The 19000-nt window shown below is 39.2% G+C and overlaps 1 protein-coding gene across 1 annotated transcript; it reads left to right on the top strand.

Moving 5' to 3' along the window:
- The first annotated feature begins 11312 nt into the window (after positions 1–11312).
- Positions 11313–13414, top strand: LOC106389424 (xyloglucan endotransglucosylase/hydrolase). Its single transcript, XM_013829671.3, has 4 exons — positions 11313–11691; positions 11970–12070; positions 12219–12412; positions 12863–13414. Exons 1-4 carry the CDS (start codon positions 11499–11501, stop codon positions 13260–13262), a joined length of 888 nt encoding a protein of 295 aa, XP_013685125.1. The 5' UTR covers positions 11313–11498; the 3' UTR covers positions 13263–13414.
- The last annotated feature ends 5586 nt before the right edge of the window (positions 13415–19000 follow it).

Here is a 19000-nt window from a genome sequence, read left to right as displayed (position 1 = left end):
GGTCAACAGGGGTGAGGACGTATGACTGTTCAACGAAGACGAATTTTACGATGCGAGCGATGCTTTTGTGGACCATAAGTGATTTCCCTGCCTATGGGATGTTGTCTGGATGGACTACACATGGGAGATTAGCTTGTCCATATTGTAATGGAACGACAGATGCGTTTCAACTGAAGAATGGTAGGAAGACAAGTTGGTTTGATTGTCACCGTCGATTTCTTCCCATTGGCCATCCTTACCGAAGAAACAAGAATTTGTTTAGGCACAAAAGGGTTGTGAGAGACACTCCTCCTCCATATCTAACTGGAGAACAAATTGAAGCGCAAATCGACTACTACGGAGCTAACGAAACAGTTCGTTGGGGTGGTAATTGGCATGTCCCTCGTAATATGCCAGATTCTTACGGTGTTCATCACAACTGGCACAAGAAGAGTATATTTTGGGAGTTGCCATATTGGAAGGATCTTCTTCTGCGCCACAACCTCGATGTGATGCATATAGAGAAGAATTTCTTTGAGAACATCATGAATACAATATTGAATGTCCCAGGGAAGACAAAAGACAACATAAAATCGAGGTTGGACTTGCCGGATATTTGCTCAAGAAGCGAGTTACATATTAAAAGCAATGGACAAGTTCCCGTTCCGATATTCAGATTATCTTCAGAAAAAAAGTCGGTGTTGTTCAACTGGGTGGCATCAGAAGTGAAGTTCCCCGATGGGTATGTTTCGAATCTCTCTAGATGTGTTGAAAAGGGTCAAAAGTTCTCCGGGATGAAGAGTCATGATTGTCATGTATTTATGCAACGACTACTGCCCTTTGCATTTGCGGAGCTACTTCCAACAAACGTACATGAAGCACTTGCAGGTACGTAGTGTATTATATCACAATAATTTACAAAATAATATATGACTAACAATGTGTTTAATTTTTTTTTGAATATAAAAGGCATTGGAGCATTTTTCAGGGATCTGAGCACACGCACTCTTAAAGAAGAAGTTGTGGAACAGCTTCATGAGAACATTCCCATCTTATTGTGCAACTTGGAGAAGATATTTCCTCCCGGATTTTTTGACGTCATGGAGCATCTAGCTGTCCACCTCCCATATGAGGCATTGCTTCGTGGACCTGTACATTACGGATGGATGTATCAGTATGAGCGAGCCATGAAATATTTGAAGGGAAAAGCAAAGAACCTCGCCAAAGTTGAAGGTTCTATAATTGCTGGAAGTTTGACGGAAGAAGTTTCTCACTTCACATCGTACTACTTTGCGTCAAAAGTACGTACACGGAGAAGAGCTCCAAGAAGATATGATGATGGTGGTGTTGCGCCAACATATGCCGTTGCTGGTGTTCCAGACATCTTTAGCCAGATTGGGCGACTTGGTGGGAAGTGTAAAGAGGTTTGGTGGTCGAGTGAAGAAGACGTTCATAGTGCACACACCTATATTCTACTCAATTGCGAAGATCCATTGATGCGTTATTTTGAAAGGTAACATATATTGACACTTCGAAACACATATAACTATAAATAATTGTATAATTGCGAGAGATTCATTCCTATAAAATGTGATTTTACAGCCTATTTGTTTCTCAAGTCGAAGAAACATTTCCTGGTATATCCACAAGTGACGTAGACAAAAGGAAAGATCAACACTTCATTAAGTGGTTGCGGAATCAGGTATTAACTAAAACTTTTTTTCATACATTATCTGTATTTCATTAACATTCTCTTTATTTTTGCAGGTTGATTATGACGACGACGATGCAGATTATCCTAAGTGGTTACACGAAGTAATTCAATCTCCACTTGTAAAGGTCACCACATCACAGATGTATTTCACACGGGCTATACTTTTCATACATATGACTATGGTAGACAGCGGGCGACCAGTAACTATGAAATATGTGTGAAAGGGGAAACAGATTTCTACGGGATCTTGACGGAGATTATTGAAGTCGAATTTCCAGGGATACTGAAGCTGAAATGCGTCCTCTTCAAATGTGAATGGTTCGACCCCGTCGTCAACAGAGGTGTTCGGTCTAACAAATTCGGTGTAGTTGATGTCAACGGTGGACGAAGGTACAACAAATTCGAGCCTTTCATCTTAGCTTCACAAGCAGACCAAGTTAGCTTCCTTCCATACCCTCGGATGAGAGATTCAGGTATAAATTGGTTAGCAGTGATCAAAGTTACACCTCGAGGACGAATCATCAGTGGAGAAGAACCACCTTTGCAAGAAGAACAGATAAATGAAGTCGAGGAACCTGAACAAGAAATTGATGACATCCTTCTCATTGATCCGCATAATCACGAGTACGAAGATCTTACCGATGATGCCACAGACGAAGCTGTTGAAGACGAGTTTAATGAAAATGATGATGTTTCTAGTGATGAGGAGAATGTCGATGTATCCGATTGATGTATTTGTTTTATGAATAAGATGAGGGAGTTTGTTTTATGAATAAGATAATGTGGGTTTTGTTTTATGAATAAGGTAATGTGGGAGTATGTTTTATGAATAAGCAAATGTGGGAATTGTGGTTTGGAATGGAAATAAAGATGGGGTTTGGAATATATGAAGTAGAAAATAAGGAATATGGGGTTTGGGGTTTGGGGTTTCGGGTTTCAGGTTTTGGATTCAGGGATTTAAACATAACACTCGTTTCGGGTTTCGGGTTTGGGGTTTCGGGTTTTGGGTTTTGGGTTTGGGGGTTGGGGTTTGGGGTTTCGGGTTTGGGGTTTCGGGTTTCGGGTTTCGGATTCTAGGGATTTAAACATAACCTCGTTAATTCCACGTAAGCACAAATCGTCGTAAATTCCTCGTAGGATGAAATCGTCGTAAATACCACGTAGGATGAAATCGTCGTAAATACCACGTAAAAGGATTTAAACAAAACACTCGTTAATTCCACGTAAGCAGAAATCGTCGTAAATACCTCGTAGTGTAAAAACTAGAAAAAAAGGGAAAAGGATCAAAATACCAGAATAACATGTGGCAAGACTTCCAGCAATTATAATACGTAAGTCTCGCCCACATGAATTCTAATATCTTATCCTTTTCCTATTTTTTTCAAATATTTATAATTTGAATAGGATTTTGCTAAGGAATGTGATTTCAGATAGGGTGTAATTTGGGAGTTTGTGTGTGGTTTGAGAATGAGGGTTGTGGGTATATTTATAGGAAAGCAAGCCTCGTTAATTCCACGTAAGCTAAATCATCGTTAATACCTCGTAGGATTAAATCGTCGTAAAATCCACGCAGGTGAAATCGTCGTAAAGTTCACGTAGGATGAAATCGTCGTAAAGTCCACGTAGGATTAAATCGTCGTAAAAACCACGTAAGACAACGAGGAAATAACGACGAAACCTAAAATTAAATATGAGGTTTGGAATATATGAAGTAGAAAATTAAATATGGGGGTTTGGAATATATGAAGTAGAAAATAAGGAATATGGGGTTTGGGGTTTCGGGTTTCGGGTTTCAGGTTTCGGGTTTGGGGTATGGGGTTTCGGGTTTCAGGTTTCGGGTTTGGGGTTCTAGGGATATATGAAGTAGAAAATTAAAGATGGGGGTTTGGAATATATGAAGTAGAAAATTAAAGATGGGGGTTTGGGTTTCGGGTTTCGGGTTTGGGTTTCGGGTTTCGGGTTTGGGGTTTCGGGTTTGAGGTTTCGGGTTTCGGGGTTGGGGTTTCGGGTTTGGGGTTTCGAGTTTCGGGTTTCGGGTTTGGGGTTTCGGGTTTCGGGTTTCGGGTTTCGGGTTTCGGGTTTCGAGTTTCGGGTTTCGGGTTTGGGGTTTCGGGTTTCGGGTTTCGAGTTTCGGGTTTCGGGTTTGGGGTTTCGGGTTTCGGGTTTCGGGTTTCGGGGTTGGGGTTTTGGGTTTCGGGTTTGGGGTTTCGGGTTTCGGGTTTGGGGTTTGGAATATATGAAGTAGAAAATTAAAGATGGGGGTTTGGAATATATGAAGTAGAAAATAAGGAATATGGGGTTTGGGGTTTCAGGTTTCAGGTTTGGGGTTTCGGGTTTCGGGTTTGGGGTTTGGAATATATGAAGTAGAAAATTAAAGATGGGGGTTTTGAATATATGAAGTAGAAAATAAGGAATCTGGGGTTTGGGGTTTCGGGGTTGGGGTTTGGGGTTTGGGGTTTGGGGTTTCGGGTTTGGGGTTTCGGGTTTCGGGTTTTAGGGATTTAAACATAACACTCGTTAATTCCACGTAGGATGAAATCGTCGTAAAGACCACGTAAAAAGACTTAAACATAAATCACGTTAATTCCACGTAAGCAAAATCGTCGTAAAGTCCACGTAAAGAAAAACACGGACCTTTGTGATTCCTCGCCATTTCCTCGTAAAAAAAAACACGGGCCTTTGTAACTGCTCGCTATTTCGTCGTAAATTTACGACGAATTTGCGACGATATGTAATCTTATATATACACCCGACCGCTCACTCTTTCTTTCCTCTCTACTTCCTCTCTACTTCCTCTCCATTTCGTAGCAATGGTAAGCCTGATTCCTCTCTAATTTGGTTAGTTTAGGATAGATTAGGTGGTTCGTATAGGGAATTTAGATAGGTTTGCGGATTTTATGTTATTTAGTGTTGATTAGGTGGATAATGTTGGAAAATATATTGTTGATGTTAATTTCAAAAATTTCATATTTTTTTCCAGGTTCGAAAAGGAAGACTTACTGCCCATTATAGAGAGATCTTCGGTGAGCCGGGTAGTCGTTTAGACCCGGCCTCTTCTTCCGCTCCCAGTTCTTCGGGCCAGGAGACTGTCCCCGAGACTCAGTACACTCAGAGAGTCTCTGGGTCTACTTCTTCTAGTGCACCATCGGCTCCTCATGTGCCTCCTCCGATGCCTCCTCCTGTGCCTCCTCCGATGGCACCTCCGATGGTCGCTGATATTCATCCTGATCTGATGGTGCCTCCGAGTGCTCCTTACTCGCAGTACACGGTAGAGGACATTCTCAGTCTGCCAGGCAGAGAAGGTTTACCAGTCATCGACCCAGACCGACCGGACGGAACGTTGTGGTATGTTGCATTAATTTTTTTAATTCGTTTAAATATCTTTTATAACATTAAAAAATAATTTAAATTTTAAATTTGTATTTTCCAGGTGGGGGGTTGACGGATGTCTTGCATCGGACGTAACCGACACGATCAAGGGTTACTTCTCCATGCCACATCCAAACTGGAGTAAGACGCCTCACTACGTCAGAAAGACGTGGTTCAAAATTTACGCTGTAAGTTTCTATTAATTAATTATATATATTTTAATTTTTTCATGATTTATATATATACTTTCTAAAAAACTAATTGTTAATTTATTTTTTCCAACAGCAAAAATATAATTGGGCTTTGGGGATCACTGAGAGGGTGAGGAAGAAGTTTAACGCGAAAGCGAAAGTTCGCTTGTTGGACACGGTCTCCAACTGGAAGGGTGACTGGATCGTGAAGGGGTATGAGCGTGGCAAACCCGCTGAGCTCACCACGGACGTGTGGGATGGTCTCATCCGTTATTGGCGCCTTCCTGATTCGATTAGAATCGCCCAGGCTTGCTCTAACTCCCGTAACACGGTCGATGAGCACGGGAACGGGCTGATGCTTCACACTACGGGCCAAAAACCCCACGCCGGTGTCCGTTTGGAAATGGTAATTAAATATTTTATTAAATAATTTTTTAATAATTATATTAATTTATTCTAACTTTCTTAACTGTTTTTTTAGGCCAAAGAGACGGGACATCTCCCGTCTCTTATGGAACTTTACGAGAGGACCCACAAGAACAAGGCGGGCGTATTTGTAGATGGCAAGTCCGAGCAAATCTACAACGACGTAGTTGCTCGGGTTGAAGACCGCCAGACTCAGCTGACCCAGCAGTCTACCGACGGATTACCCGTCACCTTATCCACACTTGAAGTGGATAAGATTTACGAGGAGGTAAATTTTCAAAAAAATTAATTTTTAATTATTCATTTAATTTAACTTTAAATATTTACTTACAATATTTATTTTTTGTTTTTAAGGTTGTCCCTAAAAAAAGGGACGGACGTTGGGTATTGGTTCCGTCAATGATGTTCCGAGAGCGACATCGTCTTATGGTCAGCGACGGGATGATGAGGTCACGGAGCTGCGTAGAGAGTCCGCTCAGCTGCGTAACGAGTTGACCGCGACAAAATCTCGTATGGGTGGAGTCGAGGGCTTCTTGGACGTTATTGCGGCCACAAATCCGGAATGGGAGTCCATGTTGAGGAACATGCGACAACAACATCCCATTCATGGCGAGTCATCCGACGACGTACATAACGAGGCGGATGTTTCGAGGAGGAGTGATGAATTCTACCGGGCGATGAACGACCCTTAGTTTTTTTTTTGTTGTTGTATTATATAAATTCAAAACTTATTTATTTATAAAATATTTTCATATGAATTTATTTTTATTTTGAATTTTAATTTATTATTAAATTAAATAATTTTAATTATTTTTTAATTATATTTTAAAATTCTGTAAAATAATAAAAATGAAGTAAATTCGTAGCTAAAGTACGACCTCTTTACGTGGAAATCTTACGAGGAAATGTCGAGAAACTGTTTACGAGTATTTTACGAGGAATTATTTACGAGGAAATAACGAGGAAATGTTTACGACTATTTTACGAGGAACTCATTTCGTGGTTGTTACGTGTATTTTGCGAGGAAAATATTTCAAGGTATTTACGTGTAGATTACGAGGAACTGTTTTCGAGTTATTTAAGAGGAATAGTAGCGACGTCCTTACGAGGAATTGTAGCGACGTCTTTACGACGAATCGTTCTACTTCGTCTTTACGACGAAATATATTCCTCGCTAAGTTACGACGAATTAGCGAGGAAATATGTGTTACGACGGACGTGTAACGAGCAAACGCGTTTCCTCGCTTATTCGTCGTAAAGCCTCTTTTACGACGAAATAACGAGGAAAACCGCCCTCGTTAAGATTATGTTTTCTTGTAGTGTTAGATCCTACTATCAAGTATACATATATCCAGATTGGCGGCATGGAATTATAGAAGAGACAACAGATTGAAGGTGGTTCATGGATCGAAGGTGGTTCATGGGTGTGAAGCCAGGTGACGATTATAGAAAATTGATGTTACACATGTTGGACAGGTGTTGCACACAATAATCTCATATTGATCCAAAAGCTTTAATAGGACTGACAAAGATCAATGAGAAAAAAAAAATCAGTGTTCATACTAGAAGCTCGGAAATTTGAAAACATCATTTGAAACAATTTTTTTAAACATCACTTAAAATAAAACAGTGGAAATATTTTTTTTTTTTTGGCAATGGAAATATTATAATTTTTTTCGTTATTATGTATGCTAACACTTAATTAATGCATGATTAAACCATGTCGGTGACAGAGATGAAGGCAAAAGCTCGTGATGTTGTTGTTGCCACAGACGACATCTCGGAGAAGAGAGCATGATTAAGCATGATTAAACCGGAGTTTTTAGGATAAGATTCTTAACGGAAGTTAAGAAACTGTTTCTTAACTTCCGCTAAGAACCCTGCTCCAAGAACTTCGGGTTAATCATGGTCTAACACCCAATGATAAATGACATGATCAATCTGTCTCTATCCAGTTGCTATTCTTGTCTTGAAGGCGGCCTCATCATACACTCCACATGTGTATTCTTCCGATAATTGACTACATTTTCTTTATTATGAAGATGAATATTTCACATGGAGGAGTGTGCATCCCCTAAATATTGAACTTACAAAATCGACCTGTATAAAACAAGAAGTAAGTGGATTATAAATTATGGTGGGTCAACGGTATGATAGTATGTCATTACTCGAGTGAAGTAATTACTCTTAATATATTCAAGTACTTCGGTAGGGTTTTTCACAAACGCTCTTATCTTCTTTATAGCTAGCTAGCTAGTGGGTAACTGAAAATTGTTGATCTTTAAAATGTTTAACTTAATCTGTTTCATTAAGAATTGTTTAAAAGTTGTATACATATGTCAAGAACAAATAGATAACTAAACATATATGATCCTTCTAATTACTAAACACCAAACTATTGATGACTACATTTGAAAATATAACGTAAATTACATAAAGTTCTTCAAAACATCAAAAACATAGAATTGGGCAATGAACAATTGAACATAACGAGGGATGAAAAATAGCGAGGCTTTTGAAAACAGAAAATGAAATAACCCAACCAAGAAAATAAAAATGGAATGGAATGGCTGTATCTACTAAATTCCCTGTTCAGCTGCGCATTCGACTCAGGTTTTTAATCATTCAATTAGAATTTAACTTTGTGGCAATAAGAAAAGTAAGTCACAAAAGTGCATTGAGTGTGCTAGAGAATGTTTTGTCAACACCTTGTACCTTTTATCTCGTTTTTATAGTTCAAAATCATATTTAACGTTTTTATCTACTCCAGTTTTGGCTTCATCATCAGTTTTTTTTTGTTTTTTTTTTGCTAAGAATGCTAATATCGTATTAATAATGTTCAGATTTTACAAAATAAATCTAATAATACTCTACCGCTGAAAAAACAAATAAAAACAAGGTAAAGCAAAAGGAGGTAACCAACCTAAAATTAGGGGATCTCTATCCCTACTCCATTTTTTTCTCTAAAATAGAGTAAAAGTGAATATGTAGTAAAAAATAATCCAACCCGACTTCATATCTCACTCCATAATGAAATTTACTCCATAAATGGAGTAATCTATTTTTTTTTTTTGTATCACTCCATTATGGAGTGGGAAATGAAGTAGGGTTCGAGCAATTTTATTCTATTTTCGCTTTTAATCCATTTTGAAAGAAAAAATGTAGTTTTAAGTTGGAGATGCTTGATCCAAAAGGACAGGACAACAGGGACCGAAATTGCTTCACCAGTTTACTGCTTGACTCTTAGAATTCTGACTTTCCTTCCAAAATTATCTGAGTGAGAAAGTATTGAAGCCAATCTGATGATCGGTTTTAGACAGTTCGGAAACATAAGAGAAACACTGTGGGGACCCTCCAACGTTTTGATTAGATCTCTCTGCTCCATCTTATCAGCATTGTGGATGTCGACTTTATTCTTTTGTACCACTGATAAACCAGAAACTTATGGTTTTTGTTTTCGCTTTTGAAGAGGACATGAAGATTTCTCATGTGTGATGCAGAGACATGAGAAACATCATTTATGGAGCTTTCCATACTTGTATTCAATAACAATTGTTATCCAGAGAGGAGAAGTAAGATTTTAGATGCAGTTGTTGGATTTTCGATGTTGAGCGTTACTTTAGTCCTCACATAATCAGTCATCTGAGATGATTTCAGGTCGTAGGCAATCTCTTCAGTTCTACCAATCCTCTTTTCGAAGGTGTAAATTGTTTCTGTGGTGTGATAGTTAACGGTATGTGCCTTATCATGATCCAACTTCCGTAGAACAGATAAAATATGGTGGTAGATATGGAGTCCAACCCTCCAAAATCATTGTCTAATGGTAATAAACTAACTATAATTGGGGTAAAGGCTGTATTTAAATTCATCACTTTTTGTTTATTATATGAATTGATCATGATTTCTTATTATTTTCCAAAGAAAAGAGTAAGTTTATACAAAAGGACAGTTTTGTTTTACATTTAAAATTATAATTGTATAGCAATTAATAAGGTAAACAAAACCCAACTGTACACAACCACAAATTCATTACATTGATTTGAAAGTTAATTTCTACAAATTAGCTCTGATTAAAAAAGTAAACAAATTAGCCACTAGTTTGTATTTGAAGACAATGTATATAAGCCATGTTCTTTTAATGGTCACTGCGGCCCGCAGTTGCGTCAAAAAAAATTACTATGACAACGGCAAACTGAATGAGTTTTGAAAACTAAATTTGACACCAACATGCTGACAGAGACATAATTAGCGGAGGTTGCTAACGCTGCTATCTTTCAGCGTCAGGTTTATTTATTATTTTTGCCGTAGCAATTGGGAAAACAAATCGTTTTTGTTCCGCCAGCGGTGTATTTTTTTTTGTTTTGATGACCGTTGGGTTCCCAGGCGGTAAACTCAGACTAATCCCCACGAGGCTTTCCATCCGGGCACGCACGGTTATAGGCGGGAAGGTGGCCAAGGCGACTCGAACCCATGGCGTATTTGCCATGAAAATAGGTGTAAGTTTTGAACGCCGACTCTGGTTGCAACGTTCGCAAAAAGAACATGACCAGGGGCGGATCTAGAAATTTAGTTAGACTGTGGCACACAAATATTTAACTATAATTGATGAAATAATTAATATAATATATTTATTATATATGTGAAATCTAATATTAAAAATAACAATAAACTGAAATATTTTATGACATTAAAACCATAAAACTCTATAAGAAATTAAGAATCTCTAAATGATTTTGATCCAAAAGAATTGAAGTAAATTCTCTAAATTAGCTTTTCGATGTTGATACACACTGTTTTTAAATTATATTTCCACTGTTACTTTAAAACGTTATATTTGCAAGAGATAAATAATGAAAAAAAATATTAAAGATGGTGTATAAACTCATTTATGATGAAGAAATAATTTTTATAAATAAGATTTTTTTGCTTTGATTATCACGAAAAGTGTAAAATAAAGAAGTCTTTTTCCACAGAAACTTTTTTAGAAAGGAATCACTATAATTCATTGAGAAAGATTAGGTTTTCTAAATATTAGACATAATTATTTGAGCTGTATAATTAAAAACTGTATCTAAAACTGGTTTTTATTTTTATTGGGCTGCGACACACATATTTTATTTTTTAATTGGGCTGTAATACATTTCAATTCTATTGTAACTGGGTGGGGCACGTCTTCTTTTTCATTGGTTTAAACTAAAGAAAATCAAAATTTTATTTAGCTAATAAAGAAACATACAAAACGAGTATGTGCCTTTATTTAGCTAATAAAGAATATGTGGCACGTGCCACAGGTCCTTCAACGGTGGGTCTGCCCCTGAACATGACTATAATGTAGTTTCATCTTTTCTTAAACAGCCCAGAGATGGAAGTCCTACAATTTAGTCATTTATATGAAATTAGTCAAATGAAATACTGAACTGTGTTAGTAAGAAGGAAAAATAGAGAGACAATGAAAGACTCGTCTAGTTTTGTCAACAAATATGTCGCAACTCGAAATATTAACACAATTTATTTACCCAACAATGCATAATATTCTATAATGAAATAGAAAACTGATTGTGAAAGCTGTATAGCTGTACGTATGATGTCCATATTACAGTTGTAACCCATTATAATTTCAGTTCTCACAAAAGGAAAAAAAAAAGAAAGGTCCGCGAAACTTGAAAATAAGTTGAATTTTTTAAAAGTTTATTATCGTAATAAAGAAGAACGTCCCACCAAAGAATTCGTTCTTATATAAAGCCACCCACACCCCCTTAGCTTCACCTCACCACATCATTCATCATCATCACATCTCTCTCTCTCTCTTCAGACCGGCAATGACTGTTTCTTCAACTCCATGGGCTCTCGTAGCTCTGTTTCTGATGGCCTCTTCTAATGTAATGGCAATTCCTCCACGGAAAGCCATTGATGTGCCATTCGGCCGAAACTACGTCCCAACTTGGGCTTTTGACCACCAGAAGCAACTCAATGGCGGTTCCGAACTCCAACTCATCCTCGACAAATACACTGGTACATTTACTACTGCAAGATATTTTGGATGATTAGGTTCGGTCTGAAACATAGGCAAATAAATATATATAGCTTTGGGTTTCCTATCTTTAGTTTCAGTTTTTGAAGCAATATTATTTCGCATTAACTTAAAAACCATACAAAAAGGTCTATATTTAGATTTTGCGAAAGATATCCAAAAACATTGGGACGGCCTGCAATGGTCACTATGTTTAATTTTCTTTCTTTTTGTTTGGGTTCAATATTCACTTTGTTTTTATTGGGGTGAATGATAACAGGGACAGGGTTTCAATCCAAAGGGTCATATTTGTTCGGACATTTCAGTATGCACATAAAGCTGCCAGCTGGTGATACCGCTGGGGTCGTCACTGCATTTTATGTGAGTCTCACCGCAAATCTCAAAAAAATGTGACTAAAATAGAAATACTAATCCTTTATCAAACAAACAAGAAAAATACTAATATGTTTGTATAATTGCCGTCACCAATACAAATCTAACTAATAATTGAAAAATTTAATGTGTGAAGCTGTCGTCGACTAACAACGAGCATGACGAGATAGATTTCGAGTTTCTCGGGAACAGGACAGGCCAGCCAGTAATATTGCAGACCAATGTGTTCACAGGAGGAAAGGGAAACAGAGAGCAACGCATCTATCTCTGGTTCGACCCTTCAAAGGCTTATCATACTTACTCCGTCCTCTGGAATCTCTACCAAATTGTGTATGCACACTCTATCCTCATTACTTATATTACACTTTCATATATATTAGTATATGTTAAAAGTTGTCAGGTATAACATGGTCCTACCACCACCATTATTATTTCTTTTTCTCCTATCTTGTCGCAATTTTCAAATTATTATTATTATAATTTTCTTAATAGTGTAATTTTAACCTCGGGCGTGACCCAATCTTGATCTTGTAAAAAGTAGTGGGGTCTTGCAAGATTTTTCAGAGAGACAATCGAGTCAAAAAGACAAAAAAGTTCAGCTTTTAATATTTTTTTTTTAATATTCAAATGAGCTAGCATAGATGGATAGGCTAGTGACTCATTCAATCTGTCAATCATGTGCCCTAATACGGGGTTCAAATTTTAATTATAGAACGTCATATGTTCAAACCGCTATGGTAAAACTAATACCGGTTAGTTTGATTTTTCTTCTTATATCAGATTCTTTGTTGACAACATACCAATCCGTGTGTTCAAGAACGCTAAGGATCTAGGAGTACGTTTCCCATTCAACCAACCGATGAAGCTATACTCGAGCCTTTGGAACGCTGACGATTGGGCCACGAGAGGAGGGCTAGAGAAAACCAATTGGGCTAATGCACCCTTCATAGCTTCCTACAGAGGATTCCACATCGACGGCTGCCAAGCTTCTGTGGAAGCCAAGTACTGTGCTACCCAAGGCCGCATGTGGTGGGATCAGAATGAGTTCCGTGACCTTGATGCCGAACAATATCGTCGCCTCAAATGGGTCCGCATGAAATGGACCATCTATAACTACTGTACCGACCGTACAAGGTTCCCAGTTATGCCAGCCGAATGTAAAAGGGACAGAGACGTGTGAGTACTATTAAGGGTTTCAAACTTTCAATGAACCGGATTATTATGAGTATTATGCTTCTGTTCAAGAGATTGATATGAAATATGTATGTTTGTTGGCACGTTATGATTATGCTTTGTTTGGACCTAAATTTATGTTATCATTCTATTGTTTAACCATGTTTCTTATAAGTTATGTGATTTATAACACTTGCAAGTCTTTTCTTTTGGCATCTACAAATCTTATTTTGGCATCTACAAATTCATGTTTGGAGTTTTCAAAGCTGACAAATGTTGTAGTATAAATGATTGTCGAATCAGTTCTGAAAGAATTCGAAGCAACGAGAATGCAAGTACTCAGTACATTTAAGTGCAACCAATGATTTAGATGGGTGTTAAACTACTACTAATACTAGAAAGCAATTACAGAATGATACTTTCTTGACCAAGGGAAAAGAAAACTCATGGGCATAGGAATTAGACCTTGGGTGATCAAGTTTCGAACTAAGGATGACAAACGAACAATCAAACTATCAACCTTAAGCTTAGACACGATTCTAAACAAACTCTATGTCTAGATGAATGTTCATTTACTAACACATTTCAAACAACAAATGTCTTCGGTTGAATAATATGGAAGCAATCATTACTAACAGACCTAAGGCTATCTTAGCATTTCTAACAACAAATGTCTTTGGCAAAATATGCTAAAAGTTTAAAAGAGTTGTTTCAGGCATTTCATCGAACACCTTTTGGGTGGAAAATGCCTAAAGATCAACTTTTGAGAAGCTAACTCAGAAGATGCATTATAATTACTCTACTAGCAAGGTTTTGGAATGATCTACTCTAAAACATCCTAGCTCTAACCTAATCACCCTTAATCTTAATCACCCTTAATCTTCCTAACCCATGAATTCAAATGGTGATTACTCACTACTCTTCATGATTCCTCTTAAACCCATTTTGGATTTCAGATTAATCATACAGAGGGATACAACAACGAATTGGAAAACACAGAATTGCAATAACTAGATGAACAAAGATGATTCAAGAGATGAACTTTTCAAAGGTTTTTCTTAGAACCAAAGATAATCTGTCTGGTGGCTGCCAAGAGTACTTAAAACATAGGTTTTCAGAAGTAAAAACGTGCATAATAAAATGACCAAAATGCCCTTGAGTAGAAATGAATTCGAGCAATCAGACGTTGCGCAGCGACCTCCAGTAGTCGCTCCGAGAGGTCGCTCCAGGCTTCAGGAGCGACCTGGAGGGGTCGCTGCGAGACGTCGCTCTGGGTCGCTCTTCGCAAGCAACCTCGCTGCGTCGCTCCGGTCACGTCGCTCCGAGTGATGGAGACGCGAGCGACCTCGCTGCGTCGGTCCGGTCAAGTCGCTCCGGGTGATGGAGACGCGAGCGACCTCGCTGTGTCGCTCCGGTCAAGTCGCTCTGAAAGGGTGTCACAGCGACTTCACGGTGTTGCTCCGGTGAGGTCGCTCCCATGCACTGCTCGTTCAATGATCACCTTTTTTCACCTCTTTTGAGCTCCAAATGCACCCAAATGTCTCAAAGAACTCTATGTGGTACTCCAATACCTGATAAGGACTCATGTATGCAAAATGCAACCTAAACATGGCTAAATCATAGTCTATATGATCAAAATGTACATGAGTGAATGGATAAGACAATGGAAATATGCAAGATATCAACTCCCCCAAACTTGTTCTTTTACTTGTCCACAAGTGAACTTTCTATAACTCATAGGGAGAGAAGTTTGAAGGTGGGAGCTCATAGCCAAAAGAAACACAACTAGCACTCGATTCAACATCTAATCTATCATGAGCACACTCTCTTATTACACTCTAGCTTCTCTAGGCCTATCTCAACTCTTTTTGCCCTTATACTTATCATCAAGCATCCACACATTCAAATCAACCAACTCTCACATTCATTAAGCATAAAACATCAAGTGAATTCTTGCAAATGGTCAATTGGTCCAAATCATTTGGTTGAGTAAGGGAAGGCTTTTATTCAAGTGGGTCAAGAGGTTCGAAATCCATGATCTTTTAAAGTGGTTTACTCTCAAAACGAGTAGCCTTGACATTGCACATAATATATCTAAGAAAGGGACCAACTCATGCATACAATGCTCAATCTCCATTGTTCTACCCTTTTCCCAAATATACAAGTTACACAATCACTTCATAATGTCAAACCCAACTCACATCTCTCACCAAAAGACCTCAAAAACCCTTTGCACATAAAACTTTTTTTCTTTGAAATCTATAAAGGATTTTCTTAACTTCTAAACAAATCTTAGCTCTAAACAACTTTGCTAGTCCCTTTTTTTTTTCTTTTTCTATTCTTTTTTTTTTTTTTTGGGGGGCCAAGACTTTTCACAAATCGAGTTAGAAGTTTCTCTACTTATCCCATAAAGACTAGTCAATTAAACACAAGAGTTCACTCTTTTCCTTCAACTTTCTCATACTCCCAAATCAAACTTCACAACACTCACCCCCATCCTATGGCTAGACAATAAGGTGCCTAATCTAGCAAGAATGAAGATCAAACATTGTCGTTCCCGATACTCTCAACATTATGTGCATGTAAGACTTTCCGAAAAAGGCCTCACTCATCAATCAATGAAGGCTTAAACAGAGGAAGGGATTTTGGGGAGAGATCTACCACTAGAGGTTGTCAAAAAGATTGGCATAAAGGATGTGACAACTCAAGTGTGTATATCCATGATTCAGTACACAAGGGACCATGAGCAAGATGCATTAAGTTCGTTCAGTTCAAATAAGGTTGTAGTTGGCTTCAAAGACTGAGTTTCAGCAATCAACAAGTTTCAGGAAGAGTTTTCAAGGTTCGAAGCATACAAGTCCTTTTGAGAGGTGCATAAGCTACTCAGGTGCAAAGTAGTGTTCTTTACAAGGCATTTAAAATCATTGCTCCCAATGCAAGTGAATGCAACCTATATGCTCTAGACTCTCCTAAAAATGCAAATGATGCAAACTAAATGATTTTTTTTTTAATATGCAAATAAATATGCAATGCATGACTCAATGAAACAACATCAAAGCAAACATGATCAAATACTTGGTACCTCCCCCAAACTTAAATGACACAGTCTCTGTGTTGTCAAGGAGATGGAGATACCCAAAAAGAGAAAACTAATATGCAAAAACGAAATGGTATATACAAGGGAAAGTAGAGAAATACCTTTAAGGATAGTAAGTGGGGGCAGATGCCCCAACATCATCGTCGTCCGGTGGGAACGTGGTGTAGTAACCTCCATGTCCTGAGCTGTGGTCTCCATACCCTTGTTGGCTCTGAACTTCTTCAATCTCAGCTTCACTTTCTGAAGAGGCTAGGGATGGAGACTTGTTTCCAGAGGCGGAAGGCTGAGTGGGTGGGTTCCTCCGTTGTCACTGGAGCTTTCTATCAGTGAGTGGGAAACCAAGATCAGTGGGGTGAGGTGGGGGCTGGGGGACTGATGTGTTCGCGAAGGCGAAGGCGGAAGGCTGTTCGCGAAGACATCGGTCACCTTCTTCATGAACTTGGCTGAAGTCTTTGCTTGCTTTTTCACCGTCTTGCTCAGCGCCTTGCACTTGTCCTTCTGCTTTTCGATCGTTCTGTCTTATGCCTTGTTCCATCGCTGAAGTCGGCTAATGTGGTCATGAGCATCACGAAGCGCACCAGGCGGAAGGACTCCAACATGTGGCTTGAAGTAGTAGCGTGGAGGTCCATAGATGGGTACAGATTCTTCCCTAGGAGGTTCTGTGAAGTCGTGTCTCGTCGGAACACTCCTTTTCCTTGGTGCAGCAATGGGACCGAGAGACCCGTGTTCTCCAAGAAAGTCTTCTTGGGATAAGTTGAAGCTGATAGCTCCAGGTCTCTCTAAGCTCGTCAGTCTCTGGTTTGGAAGAACCACTTCGACCGGCTTGCCCTGCAAGTAGTAGTGGTAGACGTAGTCCTTCCCATACATCCCACTGAAATAGGTGGCAATCCTCAAGTAAGTGCCATCGATGAACTTAGGCCCTGCTGCGTCCTTTCCCAAAGGAACATTCAGAAATTGGAGCAGTGGCGTGATCATCCCGCCTATCCCAACCTTTGGTTGCGAATCAGTTGTGTACCATGCCCAGTCTCTATAGTGCTCGAGACGATTCACGAAGAAACTGACCATCCCGAAGGAAGCATAGATGTCGTTGCTTGGAAGGGGCAACGTTCCAGGTGGGGCATAAGGGCGGATAGCCGGGCAGAGCAGTCGCATGTTTTCCTCAGTGACACTACCAGCTTGCTTCCGTGGGTAGAATGCATGGACGAGCATCCTATGGAGGTAGCGTACAGACGGGTGCCAGATATGTGAGTTTTTGTCAGCCCCGGTAGAGTGTTTGTTTCCAGTGATTAACTTCCAAAGCTGAGTGGAGAGGTTTTCACACTTGGGGAGGGAGTAGTCTGCCAAGTCTTGGAAACCCATGACTCTCCCAATGTCTTTGAAGTTCATGTTGTACTCTCTCCCATTGACCTTGAACTTTATTTTGCCCCATCCTTGCCTCACGTGCGGATCGTCATGGTAAATGACCTCAAAGGAAGACAAGAACTGACAGGAGACATCCCGGTAGGTGGGGTAGGCCATGGTGAGGAGTTTGGGCATCTTCAGGTGCCCCAACATTGCCTCAATATCAGAATAGAGACCCACCTCCTTCAGCAAATTAAGGTCAGCGAATCTGGTCGGAGTCCAAGTTACCCCATTCAACAAATGGTGATACAACTCTTCCTCAGATGGAGTTTTCGCCCTGTCTCTATCCTCAGCAACCTTTTTCCCTTTGGACATCTTGGCCCTCTTTGTAGGAGTTTGCTCATCTGCACTTTCATCGCCACTCTCCTCATCTGTGGCAACTGCTATACTCTTTCCTGCCCTCTTCTCTTGCTCCTTTGCCTTCTTTGCAGCCACGGTTTTCTGTCGAGAAGTCTTTTGTGTCCCAGAACCAGCTCGTTCCGAGGCTAAAGCCTTTCCTCTCAACGAAGACTCTTGACTTTCAGGTTCCTGCCTCTCAGCATCCGACTTTCCCTTTGTTTTCTTAACCATTGTACCTGAGAAATACAAAACTTGGAAAGGGATAAGTCGATTGACTTTGCAAATGTAAACTTCAAGAAGGAACGTAAAGAACCACAATTCTCAATCTTTTCATCATGTGAAAATTACAAGACAAGTAAAATTCAATAATCAAAGTAATTCTAAAATGAGAGGGTTCTCTAATCAAACCTTTCAACACCTTAACATACTAACTCACCCACTAACACACTCAAATAGGATCAATTTCGAAAAGCCCCAAATCCATGAACCCTAATTTTGCCAAAGTTCAAATTAAGCTCAGTTACACCTTCAATTCAACAACCCAACTTGATATATAAGCTTTCCCTAGTCTATTTCACCACAATCAAGCAAGAAAATGACCAAATTTTGATTTTCAAATTCTAGGGTTCATGGACCTACAAATTTGAATTTAAAAACACAATACCTTGCTTTGGATGGAAGGAAATGGGGAAAGGGTGGTTAGGAATAGACTGTTGGGGCGAAAGCTTAGATTTTTAGAAACTAGAACTAGGAGATTTGGGTGAGAATTGAGAAAGTTAGGAGATTTTTGGTGTGGGTTTGCTTGAGAGAGTATGAGTGTTTGTGAGAGGAAGGGAGAGTGAAAGAGATGAAGGTCGTGGGTATGGGTAGTTCTAGGGTCGTCCGGTTAGGTTTAGGGCTGGTTAACG

The sequence above is a fragment of the Brassica napus genome, chromosome C3, assembly GCF_020379485.1.
Source record: "Brassica napus cultivar Da-Ae chromosome C3, Da-Ae, whole genome shotgun sequence".
Classification (NCBI taxonomy): domain Eukaryota; kingdom Viridiplantae; phylum Streptophyta; class Magnoliopsida; order Brassicales; family Brassicaceae; genus Brassica; species Brassica napus.
The sequence above is the reverse complement of the archived record's forward strand: the minus strand, read 5'-3'. Positions and strand labels throughout refer to the sequence as shown.